This window comes from Monocercomonoides exilis, assembly GCF_001643675.1.
Source record: "Monocercomonoides exilis strain PA203 chromosome Unknown scaffold25-1336746, whole genome shotgun sequence".
Classification (NCBI taxonomy): domain Eukaryota; phylum Preaxostyla; order Oxymonadida; family Polymastigidae; genus Monocercomonoides; species Monocercomonoides exilis.
This window is the reverse complement of record NW_027150570.1, coordinates 375267-395018: the sequence shown is the minus strand read 5'-3', so window position 1 is coordinate 395018 and position 19752 is coordinate 375267. Positions and strand designations below refer to the sequence as shown.

At 35.6% G+C, this 19752-nt stretch overlaps 4 protein-coding genes across 4 annotated transcripts; 2 read left to right on the top strand and 2 right to left on the bottom strand.

Moving 5' to 3' along the window:
• Positions 1-143: 143 nt before the first annotated feature.
• On the top strand, positions 144-2651 carry MONOS_7342 (uncharacterized protein; the record flags this gene model as incomplete). Its single annotated transcript, XM_067877658.1, has 1 exon — positions 144-2651. The coding sequence occupies one exon, from the start codon at positions 144-146 to the stop codon at positions 2334-2336; it is 2193 nt and encodes a 730-aa protein (XP_067726541.1). The 3' UTR covers positions 2337-2651.
• A 3141-nt stretch (positions 2652-5792) lies between these two features.
• MONOS_7341 (uncharacterized protein) lies at positions 5793-6365 on the top strand (the record flags this gene model as incomplete). Its single annotated transcript, XM_067877657.1, has 1 exon — positions 5793-6365. One exon carries the CDS (start codon positions 5793-5795, stop codon positions 6363-6365), a length of 573 nt encoding a protein of 190 aa, XP_067726540.1.
• Positions 6366-7633: 1268 nt separating this feature from the next.
• Positions 7634-10617, bottom strand: MONOS_10729 (uncharacterized protein; the record flags this gene model as incomplete). Its single annotated transcript, XM_067863203.1, has 3 exons — positions 7634-10320; positions 10379-10472; positions 10540-10617. 3 exons carry the CDS (start codon positions 10615-10617, stop codon positions 7634-7636), a joined length of 2859 nt encoding a protein of 952 aa, XP_067726539.1.
• A 1390-nt stretch (positions 10618-12007) lies between these two features.
• Positions 12008-19696, bottom strand: MONOS_10730 (putative RhoGAP domain; the record flags this gene model as incomplete). Its single annotated transcript, XM_067863205.1, has 7 exons — positions 12008-15265; positions 15607-17132; positions 17488-18950; positions 19074-19329; positions 19421-19476; positions 19536-19620; positions 19693-19696. 7 exons carry the CDS (start codon positions 19694-19696, stop codon positions 12389-12391), a joined length of 6267 nt encoding a protein of 2088 aa, XP_067726538.1. The 3' UTR covers positions 12008-12388.
• Between the last annotated feature and the right edge of the window lie 56 nt (positions 19697-19752).

The following is a 19752-nucleotide window of genomic DNA, read 5'->3' as shown; positions in this document are numbered from 1 at the left end:
TTGACAATTCGATTTCATCTAAATTTCAATTTTCTTTGCAAAACCGAACGATTTTCTATTCTTTCGTTTCGATCCGTCAACATATTGGACTGGAATTTGTCAAATCGTTTTTGCAACTTCCGTTTTATCGGCTTCGCTGCCAAATGCTGAAAGAAGAATTTGACAGAGTGAAAAGCGAAGAGGAGCTTTGCATCAAAAGTCTGACTAAAATAAGGCCAAACTCCAGTTCTATTGAAACATCTCCTCATTCTTCAGAGATGGATGGGAAACAATCAGAAGGTGAAGAGAAAGCAAGTGATTTTTCTGTGGAAAGTGAGAAAACTCAAAATGAAAGAAGTGAATTGAGAGAAATAGATGAAAATTCATTTGCAGTTGAAGCAGAGAAATATATCAGTGCAAATAAAATTTCGGAAAATGCTCAATTGAATACAGAAGAGACACATTCAGGCAGCGCTCAAGTTAAAGATAAACAAAACGTTCAAGAAACATTTCAGCTTGAAGAGAAAGAACAAAGCAGTGAAAAAGAAGCAGATGTCAAAGAAGAACCAAAAAGTGATATTAAAAGTGAATCATCAAGTGATCCTACAACAAGTACAAGCAAAGCAAAAAGAACACCAAAATTTCTCTCATTTTTCAAGGCCTTTGGTTCATCTAGCTCCTCTTCTCAATCTATTTCTTCTCCATCTCATTCAACATCTTCCTCTTCCTCTTCTCCTCTCACTCCATCTGCCATTTCAACTCCTCCTCCTCTTCCTCTTCCTCCAAACACACCAGACATTCCTCCATTCACCTCACCAAATGCTCTTCGTGCACTGCCCAAGGCACCTCCTGTGCTGCCTCGAAGCGAAATGAGAAGATTGGAAAAGATTGCTGAACAAAACAGGAAGCGAAAGATGGAAGAGAAGAAGCAGAAAGAGAAAGAGGAAAAGAAAGCTGCTGAAATGGAAGCGAAGAGGAAAGAGAGAGAAGAGGAAGAAAAGAAAAGAAAAGAGAAAGAGAAAGAGAAGGCGCTGAGGTTGAAAGAGCAGAAGGAGAAGGAGTTTGAGCGATTGAAGCAGGAAGAGATTAAGAAGATCAGTGTGGACACATCACTCGACATGTTCTTGTCGAACGAGAGATTGGCAGTGTTGGAGGGAGACATACGGAAAGTGGACGAGTTTGTGATGAAACTGACGGAAAAGAAGGAGAAGGAAGAAGGTGGAGAAAGAGAGAGAAAAGGAGGAGGAGAAGAAGAGAAAGGTGTTGATGAGAATGGAAAAGACAGTTGCACAGGAAGAGGTTTGTTGGATGAGATCCATTCAACATCAAACAAAAAATATTGTTCAATTTCTTTTGATCCTCATTCAGCACTCATTGAAAGTTCAGAGCACAAGGCAAATGATTCATCAAATCACTCTTCAAAATCCATTTCTTCTTCTTCTTTCTCCTCCTCTTCTTCGGTTTCAACCACTTCAACCACTTCATTTTCCTCCTCCTCCTCCTCTTCTTCTTCTTCTTCTGTTGAAAGTAGTTCCAAAACAACCTCCACAGCACCTTCAAGTTCACCAGTTGTCACACAAGCACAACTTGTCCGCCTTTCAATGACGCCCACTGAATACATCAAAAGCATCTCTTCCACACCTTCACATCACTCTGATCGTCTCACCAATCTTCCTTCTCACACTGCCATTCCACTTTCTGCATCAAAATCATCGAGTTCTTCAAATTCAGCCAATTCACCATCTTCTTCTCCTTCTCCTTCTTCTGCTTCTATTTCTTCATCATCAATTTCTTCTTTAGCTTCCTCCAATTCCATTTCTCCTTTGGCGCATTCTGTGTCTGCTGTGCTTGGTGAGTCACCAGCTGTTGCTTCTTTCGTCCTTCGCAGCAAAAAAGATTCTTCTTCTTCTTCTTCTTCTTCGGGTGAAGAAGCCACACCGCTTATTCTGCACAAATCTCGCTATTCTCATTCATCATCTTCTTCTTCTTCCTCATCCTCCTCTTCTTTTCCTGCTCCTTCACAATACACCGTTTCATCACCTCCTCTTTCTCTATTCCACTCACCCCAGTTCGCTTCACATTCAAAGCCTTCTTCTGAGTCTGGGAATGAGAGCTATTTTGGTGTAGGAGATGGTTTGAAGTCGAATTCTTCTTCTTCTTCTTCTTCTTCTTCTTCTTCTTCTTCTTCTTCTTTGAATGTGAAGGAGAGAGTGAAGATGAGACAGGTTGAGCCGAAAGCAGATATCGAAGAGAGCGAGCTTGTGACAGTTGAACAGCTGAAGCAGGCGAAGTGGAAGAGAAAGAGAAGGAAGAAAAATGATGATGAAGGGAAGGTGGCAAATGAAACTGATGGTTAGAATGAAGTTAATTGGAGAAAGAAGGAGATTGAAATATTTCAAGATTGTTAGTGGAAATAATCTATTTATTAGAAAAATGAAAATTCTTTTCTTTTCTATTTTTCTTTTATTTGCTCATTTTTTAGTTTTTGTTAATTTCCTGATGTTATGTTTCTGTTAAGTTTCATTGTTTTTGAATCGGTGAATGTATTTCATCAGACGCATTTTGATTTATTGAGATAAAAATCGAGTTTGAAAATAATTTTCAAAAAATAAGAAAGCAAAGAAATTAGTTAATTTTTTTGTTAAATTTTTAAAACTCAAATGAAAGATAAACTGTTTTTTTAAAGAAAAAGAAAATAATTCAGAAGCGTTTGATTTCTCCAACAGATACATTTACAGCATAAATATTATTTTTGAAAAATCAACAGAATTATAATTTTATAAGTCAATGGAAAAAATAAAAGTGGTTCAAATTGAAAGCAAAGTTGCTTGAAAAATAAAAGGGAACTTTCCAAATGATTCAATAAATTTGATTCAAAAATAAATAATGTTGTAAATTTCAAAAGAAAAAGAAAGAAAGAAAAAGAAAAAAAATCTCAAAAAAAGATAAACCGAAAAAATATAGCTTTCTTTGTTCAATTTAAAGAAAGATTGTGAAAGAAAAATGTTCCGAACATTCACAATTCAAAAAAATAATCAGAAAACTTATCAAACAAAGCTGCATAAAAGGTTTTATCTTGCATTTGTGGGAAGAAGCTTTGCATAATATCTCCATATCCTTCTTCTTCCAACTTATCATAAATGTCTCTTTTTGCTATTATTTGGCTGGGATCTTCATTTTCTGCCCAGTCATTTGTATTTATTCTTTTTGCAAGTTCCCCAAAGAAAATAAGAAAATGCATAAGCCACAAATCATTCTGCGTTGGGTGCAGAATCTCCTCCAAAATGAGTGAAATGGCTCCTCCTATCAAAAAGTCCTTCACATCAACTAATTCCGTCTTGATCATCCTGTCAAAATATATAATGCAATCAACAACAAATTCTTTGTAGTTCTCCTTCCCCCCTCGACACATCCGAACCAAGCACTCTATCAAAGAAGTGCAATCACTCTTTTTCAGTGGGTAGTGCCAGAAGCAGCTATCGATAGCACTGCACCATCGCTTAATCATGCTTATTCCGATCATCTCCTTCATCGTTTTCGCTTTCTTCTTCCAATCAAAGCTTCTTTCCAGCTCTTCCAATTCTCTTGTAGCTTCTCCGACAAAATTCAACTTATTCATTAGCTCTTCCCTCAATTCTCTTTCACGAAAAAGCCTGTAATGAGCAAACAACCAAACAGATTGATATGCAAGATGAGAAAGATTTCGATGTTCCTGATGATATCTGATGATTTCTGTAACTTTCTCCAAATACAGTTCCTTTTTCACCTCCTTTTTTTTAAAAAAAAATTTTTTTGTGAAAGTTCATCTATTAATACTTATAAATGTTCAAACAATAATCTCATGAAGGTTATTCAAAACCAATAAAGCCATTTCCACTTCTTTTTGATTCTCCTCGCTTTCCTCTTTGTTCAAAGCAGCTTTTAAAAGACAAGGTACGCAAATTGATAGCATTGTTTTAGGTATTTGTCTGGAAGAGTTTGTCAGAGATAGATAGCATATGCTCAAATCTGTTAATAACTTTTCATCCCTTTCGTCTTTTTTCCTTTCTTCATTGGCTATCAACTTTTCAAATATTGAACTCAATGAAACGGGTTGATAGCAAAAACGTCTCATCAGCACCAACGTTTTATAAAATTCTAACTGTTTCAGTAAAAGAATTGCATTATCCAAAAGCAATTTATTCTCTTCAATCTTTTTATCGATTCCTCTGTGCATTATAAAAGAATATGAGAATTCAAAATTTATCTTGCTCATCTTATTAAGTATTTCTTTCATTTCATCTATTTTGAGTTTCTGCTCATCAATGTCGCAAAATTCCAGTTGAAAAAACAAATCTTCATAAAATAACAATTACAAAGTTGGCTTTTCCGATAAATTTTCACTCATACACCTTTAAAACTATCTAACAATGATTTCTATTGAGGTATATTGCGGTTTTTTAACATCGATTTTACAGAAATTTTGAATCAGCAATAAAAATTGAATTAAACGCAATATGTCTTAAATAAACTAGAAAGAACTATTTTAATAGCATTATACTTTATTGGGGATAATTTTCATTTTATAATAATCTTGCTACTCCTGTCTGAAAAAGTAATAAACAAATTCATCAAAAACAAATATTGATCAAGCCCATTAAATTAATATTCTTTTGAAGATCAATATAAACTGGTTATTATTTAATAATGAAACATAAACAAAAAATGATAAATGAAGATAATCCTTTGCGACAATTAAATTTTTTGTGAATTGAGTCGGTCGAATTTGCAAAGGAATGTCGACAAACTTCTAATTAATTAGAACTGATTGTTTTTTTAGAAATAAACTTTTTTCAGAAATAAATCATTGTCAATTATTCATTTTTTTTTTATTTTAATATATATTCCTACATTTTTTCTCCATTGTTTTGATTGTTCTGATGTCTAATTAAATAAAGGGATAGATCAAAATGCTTTTCCTGAAATAGCTCCATCAGGCTTGGCTTGCACTCTGTTAATCAGTGGATAAACTGTGTGTTCTTTGTTAATCTGCAATCTTGATCATAAATCGTATTTGTCTTTCTATTTTCGTTTAATTATTCAAATAAGATACACTTATAATTTTTTCTCTATTGTTCTGCACAATTGTTTTATCACAAGATAAATAAAGAAATTTTTTCAAATGTATCTTAGAAATTGGTTGAATAGTGTTTTTTAATCTTCAAATTTACAAATATGTTTATCTGAAAGTTTATCTTGATATAATTTCATTGAATAAAGTTTTGTTTAATGATTTTCTTATAATAATTGTTTCATTTCTAAATATAATTGAACATTATTAACTTATTTTTTATCATTACAAGGATTTAGTCTGACTTAATTCTTGTTATTATATTTTTTTACAAACAATAGAAATATTTTTCAAAAAATCAGTGTAGCTTTCAGTTGCTGACTCCTTTTTCAAATTTCTGATATTCCAGAATAAGTAATATTAATAAAATGGTTTGAAAAGTCAATTGATTGTGAATTTTTCGTTCTTTGTTAACAACAGAAATTTCGATCAAGCCTGTTCATGAAAATTTTAAACAAGAAGATATATGTGTTGATTTGGGAAAGTGTGAAAAAAATGTTGCATTGACAATGTCGTATGTGCTTCAAATTTTTTATTTGTTAACTGTTGGTTGAAAGAAGGCTTTTTTTAAGATTTTAGGGTCAGACAATATATAAGTTTTTGATCAAAAGAGTGGCGTCCAAAGCCGATTGTGTGGTAGCGATGGAGATGATGGTAGAAAAGTTTCAAAAGAGAAAGGAGGACAAAGTGGAAGAGAAAAATAATGAATGGATCATTGAGAATATGTGAGAAAAATGTTAAATATTCAGAGACATCAGAACATCTGTTGAGCGAAATTTTCTCAACAGAAGATATTTTGGGGAATAACTCGGATGAGGTCCCAGAATGGGTATTGGAAAAGGAAGTAGATGATGATGAAACAAGAAAGAGAACACCATCGCCATTCATTTCATCCACTTCAACCACAGACACTTCAGACACAGATACAACTTTTGTTCGATCAGAGAGTCTGTGCCCAACCACTTCATCAATGTCAAACCTGGTGGATGCGATGACATGCTCATGCCCATATGAGAAACTGATCGTGGATCTGAGGGATTCACTGTTCATGCTATTGCATGGAAGGAATGCGAAGAAGGAGATGGCGATTGGCTCGTTGAAAGAAAGAGAGCAAACGGCTGCTCAGATCCTGTTCTGGGTGGCAAATGGAGCACTCCACTCCTTTGATGAAATGGGAAATCCTCTTCAGTCACTTGCCAATCTCAGTCCGCATATTGTTCTGTTCTCCGAGCATATGGTCATCTGCATTGTGATGCTCAGACATTTTTTCAGATGATTCTGATTCATCCTCAATATCTTCCTCAACCGTTGTCACATCTTCCTCTTATTGCTCAGCGTTCAACAAGAATGGAGAAACATACAGTTGCCTTCATCAGCATTTTAGGGAACAGACAATCAATTTGAGAGTTTGCGGTGAATGGCACCGGAGCTGCTGGAGGGGAGGAAGAAGCATTCAACAAAGAAGTCGGTTGCGTTTTCGATAAGGATGATGCTGCAGGAGTGTGTGGAGCTGGCAATTCCGTTTGGGGGTGTGAAACAGGTTGCTGGAGATACGATTCGGAGAAAAACCAAAGAGAATAGAAACTGATGAGCCGTTTCTTAAGATGGTTGCGAGATAACAGAGGGAACTGATATTTCAAAATAATGAACAACGTCAAAAGAGTTATGTCATTTTCAACAGTTATCAAGAAGATTGTCAATATTAACTTGATTAATTTATTTTTATTGTTATTTGTTATTAATTTGTATCAACAACAGCACACCTTTTATAATAACATGACATGTCCTGGTGAATTTTCTTTTTTGGTGAAATTATCGAGTTAGAGACATGTTTTCCAATCTTTCTTTTGAACTTGGAGAAGTTCTTATTTTTTTTAATTTTGCTTTCTGACATTAATTTTTATTCAATTGTTCTCGCACATTGAAAACATTAATTGCACATAGATATATATACGTCTATAAACAATTGAAACATATTGCGAAGATAAATACACAAAAATAACAAAACTGAATGAACAAAAGTGTTCTTTGTTGCAAATAAACGTTCGTTTGATTTGGTGATATGAAAAAATACAATATCTCAGAAAATACATGGCTCACAGCAATTATTATCAGTTTTAAACATCACTTGTCATTCAGAAGAATAAAAAATGTTCGAATTCGAAACGAAAGTTCCACGAACAATGTTGAACGCATCGATTTGGATGAATAGCAAGTGAAAGCTAAGAAGATTATTTTATTCAAATAAATAAATATATTTTCAAGCATTCATTCACAGTCTTCAGATGATTCAATAAAAAAATAAAGCATGCCTTGTTTTTGTAACCCATTTGTCTTCTTCTTTATTGCTTTATGCTTAAATTGATGTTAAATGAAAAAAGTTAATATAAAAACAATTAATAATGAAAATACTCCAAACATTGTTCAAAAAACTGCAATATTTTGAAGGCATTATTATCAGGTTTCACACATTTCTCAAAACTCATCACTGAAAAGTGAAAGGATTGCTTTTGCTCTCAAATCTTTTATCTTCAAAAAGATCCTTTATAAAAGAAACAATGCGTTAAGTGTTTCTGGTGAAATCGAGAACCTTCTGCCTCCAATAATTCGTCTTAAGCGAGAGAAAATTCTCTCACAAGATACTTCGCTGCAGGGAAACATCGTTAAAGAATAGCAAATATTGGCAAAAATTGTTGGAATAATTCCTTGCTTGCTGATTTTAAAATAGAAAACTTGAGAATTATAATGTTCCACGTGCAGAGAGTCGTCCAGAAAAATTGAAGAAAAGAATGCTTTGAGGCTCTCAATATAGCAAGAAGCTTTCAGACATGAAATTTTTAGAAGATAATCATTGAATGCTGACTTTAATCTCAGAAACCAATCCATATTAATTGTTTGTTGGATTTTGAATAGAGATTTCTTGATTTGTTCTGCTGACATTGTGCAATCAATGACTGAAAATTCATTTGCGCCAAGTTCTTCAACGTCTTTGTCATCTTCTGAAGTGTTTTCAACATTATCGGAGCTTTTATCTTCATCTTTTTTTGTTGAATTTGATTGCATGTCATGATCTTCAAGTTGTGAATGGTTTTTTCTTGTTTCGAAAAATGATGACTCTTGCTCACTTCTAACACAGAAAGGAGAATGAACCTCGAATTCATCATCAGCTGCATTATTTTCTGCTTGAATAATGCCTGCTTCGTCGAAATCAATTTCATCGAGGTTTTCATCTTCATTTGAAATTGCTTCTTTTTCAATCAGTGAATTTTCTGTCAAAAGAGTTAATAAATGCAGCAAACTGTTGTTATGTGTATAGATTGGTGAAGTCGATGATATGGAGTGAAAATCTTTTGGAAGCGGCTGAAGTTGAACTTGTGTTTCAGTAATTGCGTCTGCTATTTTATCTTTTTCTGGGCTTATAAATTGGAGAGCAGAATAAAAAGTCTCAACCGATAACGGAGAAGAGAATATTGGGTGAGGAAAATTTGTTGGAAAATTAGTTTTTTCATTCTTCGAAAAAAATGAAAGCGCGTATTGTTTGTCTGCAAAAAATCCATTTTCGCTGTTCTTATCTTCCATTGCATGAGAAAATGTTTGTAACTTTTTCTGTTGATTCTTTGAAAGCACAATATTTGGAATTTCTTTTGAAGGACAAAGAAAGGCAGAGTCACTTGGCATAATATCTTTTGTGGATTGAATTGATGTACCGCAACGCATCCTTTGAATTTGAGTCTGATCTGAATCCTTTGAAAATGCAGATGAACATTTGAACAGCCTGTATTTTTCTTTCAATTTCATAAGTTCTGTTGAATAACACTTTGAAAGCAAACCGTTTCTATATTCAAGAATACCAATTGGAGTTAAGGAATGAGCCAAAGCGATTTGATCTCCTCGTTCTTTCCCTAAAAATGAATTGAACAGTTGGATTACAATAAAGAAAACTCCATATTGCCAATCGGTGGAAGAAAATTCCTCAAGATCTTGCAACCACATGTATTGTGCAATGGATTTCAGAACATTGGGAAACACATCGCCAAGTTTTGTTTCATCGTTTTCAAATAATAACTGCAGTTGTTTCAGAGGTGCAAGTAATAATTCACATCGGATCACATCATCAATTTTTTCTTTGGATAAAAAATCTGTAAATGACGCATTGTGAAGATTTTTTGTTATAAAACAACATATTTCGAAAAGACAAAGCCACCTCGTTTCAATGAAAGAGGGGCATTTCGGTAAAAACGGGTTCTTTGTTGATGATTTTCTTGTTAACTTTGAAAATGATGTAATTTCTTCCTTTAATTGAACGAAAAATGAATAATTCTTAAAAAGGCGTATGACAATTAGATTGATTAAGTGGTTACAACAGTAAACAAATATCGGTGAAATTTTCTTCAGTGTTTCTTCGTCTGAGCACAACTTCGAATGATCTGCAAAGCTTTGAATTGCGAGTTTTTGTGGAAGCAAGCCGTCCGTACAAAAACAGCGCACTTCTCCTTTCAAATTCGAAACTTCTCCAATTATATCACTAGCCAGATTGAAATAATCAGTGGTTGTGAAACATGCCTTTTCAATTTTCCAGAAAAATGGAGATGCCTTTGTCTGCAACGGAACAATTGTGATGACAGTGTATTTTTTTCCAGCAACTATCCCTCCGTCCATCATTACGGCAACCATTGAATTGAATATTTTTGCATTTCGTTCAGAAATTCTTTTCTTTCCTTCTTCTTGAATAAGTGCTGTCAGCTTTCTATATGTGAGAGTTGGAAATATGGTTGTCGGTGAAAGAGTTGGATTTTGTTGGGAAGTGATAATTAAAGAAGAAATAAATTTGTTGAATTCATTGGAGTAAGCAGAAAGAAAAGCGATGTTGCAATGACCAATTAAATGCAAATATTGCTCAACCAACGAATCAAATTGAAAATGAGTTGGAACAATTTTCTTTGCTGACGCTTCAGACAATCTTGAAGATGGATGAAACTTGAAATATGGTAAAATTGTTGATGCAGTTGTCAATGCGCATCGATGATTCACAACTTTATCGCATCCTTTTCGCCCGGAGGTGGCACAATTTATTCCTTGTTTGCTGTTTGGGCACAAGAAATAAATATGTCCATCTTTTTTAAGAGATCCATCTGTCTTGACAGGAGTATATGCTAGCCAAAGCTTTCCATTACATGTTTCAAAATGAATCTTTCCAATTTCTTCTCCAGTATTGTTTGGGTGTTTGTAGACTTGTTTAAAAGCAGAAAAATGCAAATTAATCTGAGTGATAATTAATAAGAAACATACAATTTCCGCCATTGGATGATTTTGTTCTTATTAATTCCACGAATGTGCATTCATTGTTTTTTAATTCCTCAACTTTTCTTTCAAATGCTTCAAGCTGCAAAGATGAATTATATTAAAAAATAAATAATTATACATGCTGGGATAAAATAAAATTGCCAAACAATATTTTTCGCTGACAAGCATCTTTGTAATTCAATCGGCAATTCTTTGATGAAGTCATTTTTAGTCATTTCACTCATTTTTCAAATGATCTCGACAAACCGACTGATCTCAACAGACAGACTGATCTAGACATGATCAAGTCGAAAAGAACTGTCGATTCGTCAATAAAACAATATTTTTGCATTTTCATGTTTTATTATTCATTTAAGTCATTCATAAAATAAAATAGAGCTAAAAAATTTTTTGAATTAAAATGGGTGATTATTTTTGAAATCATATTTTTCCATTCATAATTTTCGGTTTATAAATTTCCCTTTTATATTAATAAATGAACACAAAAAAAGTGAAATGGTATGTTTGAGACATTTTCATCTTTATTTCAGCAAAAACATTTGTTTTTGAAACAGTTGTAATGAATTTGACATTTGAATTCAAAATCTCTTCCCAATGACAAACAATATTTGAAAATTCAACACCCCGAAAAAAGATATGATTTCAAAAATAATCACCCAAATGTTATCCAATTTTTCAAATTTTCCAAATTAATGATTCTGAAAAGAGTTTTGAAATTCATTGTCGGTCAAATTGTCGTTTCCGTTTGACAGAGTCTGTATGTCGCAAAGGCTTAAATGAAGAGGAATAAACTTCAACAAAAAATGAACATAAAAATGTTTTCATTGAATGTTGATAATAACAATAAATATTTTCTAATGAAAGATCAGTCAATAAAAAATTTGAAATTCGACGACTCTTATAAATGAAAAACGGGCAAGATGCTACTTTAAGGGTACCTGATTTTTTCATTAAATCCATGAATAAATAGCTAAAAAATGCAATGGAGAGATATTAAAAGTATATTAGGTTTATAATAATCAATTGATCAAAACTGAAAATGATTGAATGTTTTTTTATTCAAATATTAAGTTTTACGAGACTTTTTTCAAACTTCATATCAGTGCTTGAATCGAGTTATTATCAACCCTAACAATTGCAAATAGCACAAATATTCAAATTTATAAACCTAAAAATGTCTTTTTTTTGTTATTTAATTAACTTTTCAAAAAAGAAATTCAAAATTTCAATTAGGGGTCAGTTGTTTTTGAGAACGAAAACCCTAAAAAAGTTCGATGATTAATAAAACATATCGTCAACACCAAAGAGTGTTGATGAAAGTTCAATTGGAAACATTTAGCCTTTTCATAAAGCTAATTTAAAATTTTTTAGGTACCCTTAAAGTAGCCCTTTGCCGAAAAACGAAATTATTTTTCAAATCAGAAATGAAATATTGTTCATCAAATTTTGAAAAGAAAAATTTTTCAAATTATTCCAACTTGCGCATTGGACATTCATGCAAATTCGTTCTCATGAAACAGATAGGAAAAAATATTTTTTCTTTTAGGAATGAAAAATAAATATTCATTCAAACATTTTTTTCAAAAATTTCCGTTAAATAAAACAAAATGCTCACCTTATCATAGAGTTTTTCAATCAAACAGAAGTATTGTTTTTAGGAATTATTTGTTTCAATTACCAAAAACAACTCTTACAGCAAAATTAAAATTTGAAAAAGATATTCCCAAAAAAAAAGAATAATTGCCATTTGAAATTGTGAAGTGTACATATCAACATGAAAAACAAAACAAATCATTGAACTCGACAAACAGCAATAAAAAAGAAACCAAAATACAAAAACAAAACAATATTTTTTATTTTTTTTTTTTTTATTTTTCTTTAAAAAATGAATAATGAAATAGATTTAACATCAAAGAAAGGAAAAATAAATAAAAATATCAAAAATAATAAAAATTATAAAAAGTTTAAAGATAATATTTATTAATTCTTCTTTTTTCAACGTCGAATTGCAGGAACAGCATCAACAAGGCTTGGCGGAGGAGGTGGAGGGCGAGAAGGTTTAGGCAAAATAGCATGTGGAACACCAGAAGAAGAAGAAGATGAAGATGATGATGATGATGATGAAATCATCTGAGTTGTATTTTGATCAGAAGAAGAGGATGAATGAGAAGATGGAGGAAGAGAAGAAGGAAGAGGAAGAGGAAGAGAAGAAAAAGAAGAAGAAGAAGAAGAAACAACATTAGCAGCACTAATAACAATAACATCATCACCATCATTATTATTATCATTATTATTATCGCAATTATTCGCATCTGAATATCCTTTTGTAAAAGTCGATTGAGCAGACACGAAAGATGGAGAAGAAAGGGGTGAGTCAGAAGGAGAAAGGCTGTTTGCATTCTGCTCTTGCACATCGACCCATTCGGCTGAGGAAGATGTGTCAGAACAGATTGAATCAATGGAATCTCTCCTTTTTGTGTGGTCTGAAGAAGAGGAAGAAGAAGAGGAGGAGGAAGAGGAGGAAGGAAGAGGAGAAGCACAAATCGAAGAAGAAGAAGATGGAACAAAAGAAGAAGAAGAAGAGGAAGAAGGAGAAGAAGAAGTATTAGAAGGAGAAGAGAAAGAAGATAACATCTGATTATGAGCTTGCTGTTGTTGTTGTTGTTGAGAACCTTCAATCATCACACTCAGCATCTCCAGCTGCACCTTCATCATCTCCATCTCCATCCTCATCCTTTCGTTCTCGTCTCTTTCTCTTTTTCTCTCTTCTCTTTCCAGCAAAATCTGCTCCTGCAGCCGTCTTTCTCTTTCGTTTCCTTCTTCTTTCGCTGCTTTCACTTCATTCTCCAACTTTTCCAATCGAGAAAAGACTAAGCGCATCAGTGCACTGCCATCAGAATGAGAAGAAGAGGAGGAAGAGGAGGAGGAAGAAGAAGAAGAGGAGGAAGAAGAGGAAGAAGAAGATATCAGATGATGATGATGAAGAGGAGGAGAACCAGAAGGCATCGTTGTTGATGCAACAGAAGGAGAGGTGAAGGGATTTTGCGAGCTCAAAAGATAGTTTGATGAAGAGTTGGGAGTCATTGGAGGAGGAAGTTGAGAGGGAAGAGGGAGAGAAAGAGAAAGAGGAAGATGAGAAGGAGGGAGAGAAGGAGGAAGAGAAGGAGGAGGAGAAGGGGCAGGGTTAGATTGATCAGCTTGCTTGTCTGTTTTGTCAGATAAAGAAGAGAAAGAGAAAGAAGTCTGGAATTGACTCAGAGATGATCCAGAAGGAGAAGGAAGAGGAGAAGAGGAGGAAAAAGAGGAAGAAGAAGAATTGATAAGCAAAGGAGTGATTGGAGCACCGCTGTAGTGTTTTGGTCTTTTCTTCATTGATTCGCTCATTGAAATGTTCTCATCGATGCCAAAGCCGAGCGGTTGAGGCAGAGAAAGAGAAGAGGGCTTTGATAAGCCTAATGTTTTGGATGAGGAAGAGAAGGAGAGATCTGAGGAAAGCTTTGTGGGGGAAGAAGAAGAAAGAGAAGAAAGAGAAGAGGAGGAAAGATTTGAAGAAGAAGAAGAAGAAGAAGAATTATCACCAAACTTACCTTCGGTTACACTATGAGGCAGACTGCCATGTTTCTGAGAAGGAGGAGGGAGAGGGTATGAAACAAGCTCTGTCTCATACATCTCCTGTGTCTGGCTCTCCAAACACAACTGGATCAAACCAAAGCCTTTGTTTTTTGTGTATTTTGAGTTAAGTTCATTCAATGATGATTCTTTTGAGGTTGTTTCTTTTGTTTCTTCTTCTTGTTGTTGTTTTTCTTCTTCTCCTCCTTTTTCTCCTTCTTTCTCTTCTTTTCCTCCCTTTGCATAACTCCTCAGCTTCTTCTCAATCACCACATCTTCAATAAACCTCCTCCATCCATATCGACACAACGCATTCAAAACTTCTATATCATCAACCTCTTCTTCTTCCTCTTCTCCTCCCTTCTCTTTATCATCTCCTTCTCTTCCTTCTCCCCTCTTCTGCTCTTTCAACACGCCTCTCATCCACTCCTCCCTCAGCCTCCACACCCTCATCGCCTCTTCCTGCTCACACCTCTTCATAACTGCCCACCTCTTCACAGGAACTGCTCCATCCAGACCCTCAATCACCCTCAACGCCGTCCCTCTCGCCCAGAACTGCTCAAAAAGCCACAAGGAATCAAAAGGAGGAGGAAACTGTCTTCGCACCAGAATCTCAAAGTAGTTCGTGGGGACAATGCCAACATGGCCGTTGATCTCTGCCAGCATCCACCCTTCCGCCAGGAAATCGAAGCAGTACACAAATGCGATGCTTTGCGAGGCAAACGACAGCTCTTTCACTTGGTTTCCTGTGTCGCTCTGAGAAGAGATGGGCAAATGTGTCTTGCCGTAGAAGTTACGAGGCAGTGGCTCCTCTCCGGGGATTTCGTCATCTATCACTAAAGAATCACTTCTATTTTTTCTTCCTCTTCTTTGATGTTGATTTTTGCTTCTTTCTCCTTCTCCTCCTTCTCCTTCTCTTTCCATGCCTTCCTCTCCTTCTTCTCCCTCCTCATTCTCTCTCTCCTCTTCTTCTTCCTCCTCTTCCTCTTCTTCCTCCTCAATCAAATTATCGTGCAACGCCACCGCCACCGCCACATACGGACAAGGAGCTGACCTGCAAAATGGCACAAAAATAGCGTCGAAGTCGAGGATGAGCTGCTCCACACACGCAAACATGGGATTCGCAGTGGACATTAAAGAAGCCATGGCAAACAGAGAAGAACGGGCTGGGCTGTCCTTTGCAGTGAATTCGGGGAAGAAAGCAGGGGTGAGGATGATGGAGAGGTTTTTGGCTGTCATCTGCGTGGAGGGGTGGAGAGAGACCTGAAGAGAAAGGGAGAAAGGGGGAAAGGGGAAAGGGGAAAGAAAAAGAATGAAAGAGAAAGAAGATGTTAAATTTTTAATGCAAAAATGATGATTATTTTCTAATTGAAATATTCTAAAGATGTTCAAAATACAACCTGTTTCTATTCATTCGTGTACAATTCCAACCCAAATAGCAAAAATAGTTTTATAAAAAAAAAAAATTTCATCCATTTCTCTCATTCTTCTTTCTCTCTTTTCTTCTCTCTCTCTCTCTCTTTCTTTCTTTCTTTCTTTCTTTCTTTCTTTCTTTCTATTCATTCATTATTATTATTATTATTATTTCTTTTTCCTTCCCAAACCTTCTTCATCAGCGCCAGCACGTTCCTCACCATGTCAAACACCTCACTCGTGAGTGAGTTCACAACCAGCCTCATCGCCTGTGAAGGAGAAATCGAATGCAAACACGCCACAAATGCATTTGTCAGTCCAGAAGGGATCAAAGGAGCATAAACTTCTCTCAGCAGCGCCTTCAGCACACTTGCCAGCACATGGAGAGGGTAGGCGCTCAAATCTGCGCTTTCTTTCTTCTTCAGTTTGGCTTTTAATTCATCCAGGGACTCCTTTTGAGGAGAAATGCGGAAGAGTCCTGTGGGGTATGTGACAGATGGAGGAGGTGGAGAGGAGAAGAGGTGAAATGAAGAAGAAGAAGAAGAAGAAGAAGAAGAAAAGGAAGATGAAAAAGAAAGAGAAGAGGAAGAAAAGGAAGAAAGAGAAGAGGAAGAAGAAGAGAATGAAGAAGGATAAGATGTATTGTGTTGGAGTTTTGAAGTGAAGGTGGATGAAGAAGAGCTTGGTGAAGATGGAATGATTGGTTCCGTGTATTTCTTTGAAAGACGAGAAGAAGAAAAAGAAGGAGAGGAAGAGGAAGAGGAAGAAGAGTGAATGAAAGGCAAGCTACGTGTATGGACAAGAGGAGGAGGGACAGAAGAAGCAGAAGGAGGAGAAGGAGGTTTTAACGTCTTCGTTGAAGAAGAAGAAGAAGAATTTGAAGAAGCAGATGATGATGATGATTTCGAAGAAGAAGAAGCAGAAGAATGAGAATCCTTTCGTTTCAGGTTGCTTCCTCCTCCTCTGGTGATTGCATTGATCAATTCGAAGATTTCATTTGGGGTGTCCTTTTTTGCAGGAAGAGGCGGATCACAAATTTCTTCCAGCACCCAAATATCAGAGAGGATGGGGAGAGGAGAAGAGAAGAGGGGAGAAGAAGAAGAGGAGGAGGAAGAAGAACAGGAGGAGGAAGAAGAAGAGGAGGAGGAGGAAGAAGAGGAGGAGGAAGGAGAAGAGGAAGGAGAAGGAAAAGAAGAAGAATTCAATGAATTTGATGAATTAAAAGAAGGGTTAAATGAAGCATCGAAATCAAAAGGCAGAGAAGAAGGAGAAATCCCACCAGAAATGATCATGCGGAAGAAGGGGCGGCCATAATGAGGAGGGTGATGAGAATAACAGAGGAGAGGAGAAGAAGAGGAAGAGGAAGAAATGGAAGAAGAGGAAGATTTTGACAGTTGCATTAATCCTTTTTGGTTGAAGTGTGTTTGTATGTTATTGAAATTATCTTCCTCGTCTTCTTCTTCTTCTTCTTCTTCTTCACAAAACCACAACTTCTCAATATTTTCTTCCTCCTCCATTTTATTTCCTTCAATTTTCATTTCCTTTCCCTCTTCTTTCTTTCTCTCTCTCCATCTTCTCACTTTCTTCATCTTCTTCATCTTCTTTTCCCATTCGTCTTCTTCTTTTGAAAGATAAATTCGTTTTGGCACAGCTGATCTTATTCGATTCCCTTCCTTTCGAAGAAGAATAGCTTTGCTCATTGGAGACATCGATGCACCTGGAAAGAGAGAGAGAGAGAGAAAAGAGAAAGAGAAAGAGAAAGAGAAAAGAGAAAGAGAAAGAGAAGGAGAAGGAGAAGGAGAAAGAGAAAGAGAAGGAGAAGGAGAAGGAGAAAGAGAAGGAGAAAGAGAAAGAGAAAGAATAATGAATTTTTCAAAAAAAGAAAAAAAGAAGAATGCAAAATAAATGGTATTGCAACATAAAAAAAGAAATTACAAGAAAAAGTAATGTTATTTGAATAAATGCTTCTCAATACATTCACAAATAAATAAATAAATAAATAAATAAATAAATAAATAAATAAGAAAACCAAACTAAAAATTTAACTCTCACTTTTCTTCCTTCAAACAAACCAGAAAGAGCAGCAAGAGCAGAAGGCAACGAAGAATCAGCATAAAGCAGAGGGAAAGGAGAACTCAATGGAGTTGATGAAATTGCATCTTCAATCACTTGGCAAGTGGCTGAATGAAGAAAACGAGAGGGAACGAAAAGAGAGCGGGAAGATAAAGAAGAAGAGGAAGAGGAAGAGGAAGAGGAGGAAGAAGTTGAAGAGGAAGGAGATGAACCTGAAGAAGAAGAGGAAGGAGAAAAAGAAGAAGTGGATGATGATGATGATGATGAGTTTGAAGAGGGAGAGGGAGAAGAAGGAGAAGAAGCAGAAGCAGAAGTTGCATTCACACCAGCAAGCATTCCATTCTTTGGCACTTCTACAATTTGCTCACAATCTCCAATTGTTTCAACTGGCAAGCGAATCCATTTGAAATGGTCTAAATCCAAACACCACATCTTCAGCTCTTGTTCTCTCCCCTTTTCTCGCGAAGAGATTCTTCTTCCTTCTCTTTCTCTTTCTCTTTCTCTTTCTCTTTCTCCTCTCCAATCTTCATAATTATTCCCTTCTCCTCTGCTTCCTCCTCCTCCTCTCCCTTCTTCTTCCTTCTCCTCTTTCCTCTCTTTCATCTCCTTCTCTTTCCTCCTCACAAAGTGCTGATAAGCAGAATGAGCTGTCCAACCACCACACACAAACATTCGATGCGATACAGGCGACATCACAGCGGAATGGGCACACAATGGAGGAGGTGAGAGAAGAGAAGAAGAGGATGAGGGGGAAGAAGAAGAGGAGGAGGAGGAGGAAGAAGAAGAGGATGATGATGAAGAGAAAGAAGAAGAAGGACTGTGAAGAGAATTCGCAGAAGGAGCAAGAGGAGGAGGTGGTGGCTTGTCGGATGGAGTGATGCCGTTTGTGGAGATGAAAGAGAAAGAACCAGAAGAGCGAGACAAGTTTGATGAAGGAGGAGAAGGAGAATGAGAAGAAGAAGAAGAAGAAGAAGAAGTTGATTCAAAAGAGCGTACAGTTGTCATCAGCCTCGGCTTCCTCCTCTCTGCTCTGCTTCCATTCTGCACATCTGGTTTTGACCACACCCCACTCTCCAAATCGACTATTAGTAAGTCATTTGTCAGAAGATACGACATTCTGCTTTGATTTCTCTGTGTGTTGTTTTCCCTTGTGTTTTGTATTTGAATATCATCTTTGCTTTCTTTAATTGCTTCTTCTTCTTCCTCAGACTGAAGAAGAAATGAAGGCTGCTCAGTTTCCACTGGAATCTGAGTGCTGTTTTCTCTGCTGGTAATTCCACCTAAGATTACAAGCTTTCTGCCGTCTGCTATGCAGCTGTGGAGGCAGCGGCTGGGAGAAGCATCGTTGAGAAGAAGAACCTGCTTCCATTGAAGTGTGCGAAAATTGAAGGAATAGCATTCATTCGACACCATCAATGCGCTTGGATCTGTTGGGTTGTTTGTAAGACCTCCATAAATAATCCTGAATTTGTTTTTAAAGAAGTAATTTACAAGAGAATTGAAGTTATCGTAATTGATAGCATAATTGTTTGAATTCAAATGAGTAAAAAATGAAGATTTGACCTAACTACAAATAATTACAAACATTTCTCCATCAATGACCACTGCGCTATGGCCTATCCTCGGTGAAGGAATCTCGCCATCAGAATTAATTATCTGCCACTCCAAAGATGAGCAGCCAACAACAATTAATTCATTAATTATTACCCCTGTTTCTGTTAAAACACCACCAAAGATCCACATTTTCCCATTGTACTCTACGGCTGTGTGACCATATCGCCCTGGAATCTTACAGTTTGTTAAGATTGTCTGTCGTTTATCAGCAATTGTAAAGTGAGGATCTATCCAAAGAAAAACCCAAATAAAAGTCATCAAATGTAATGGTTATGCATTATTAAATGATAAAAGAAGGTCTTTAAAAATTGTCTCAACCTAAATTCACAGTTTTTATAGTGTTGGCATTTGAACCATTTCCTCCAAAAGACAGCCTTCAAAAGATGTTTTGTGACAAAAATATGTAAAATGAAACACTTTAAAATATACAAACAAAATATCATTTGCAACAACTGTGGTTTGAGAAAACGATGAAAAAGTATTTGACAAAGGAATTTTGCACCAATGGTAATGAAATGCTGCATAAAAATGTGAAAAAATAGTGGCAAATCAATTAAGAAATTAATGAAATGTGTAATTTCAATATATACCCATGAAATGCCAAAAAACAATGATAATTAATGATCATGTCCATAACAAAATAAAAATAA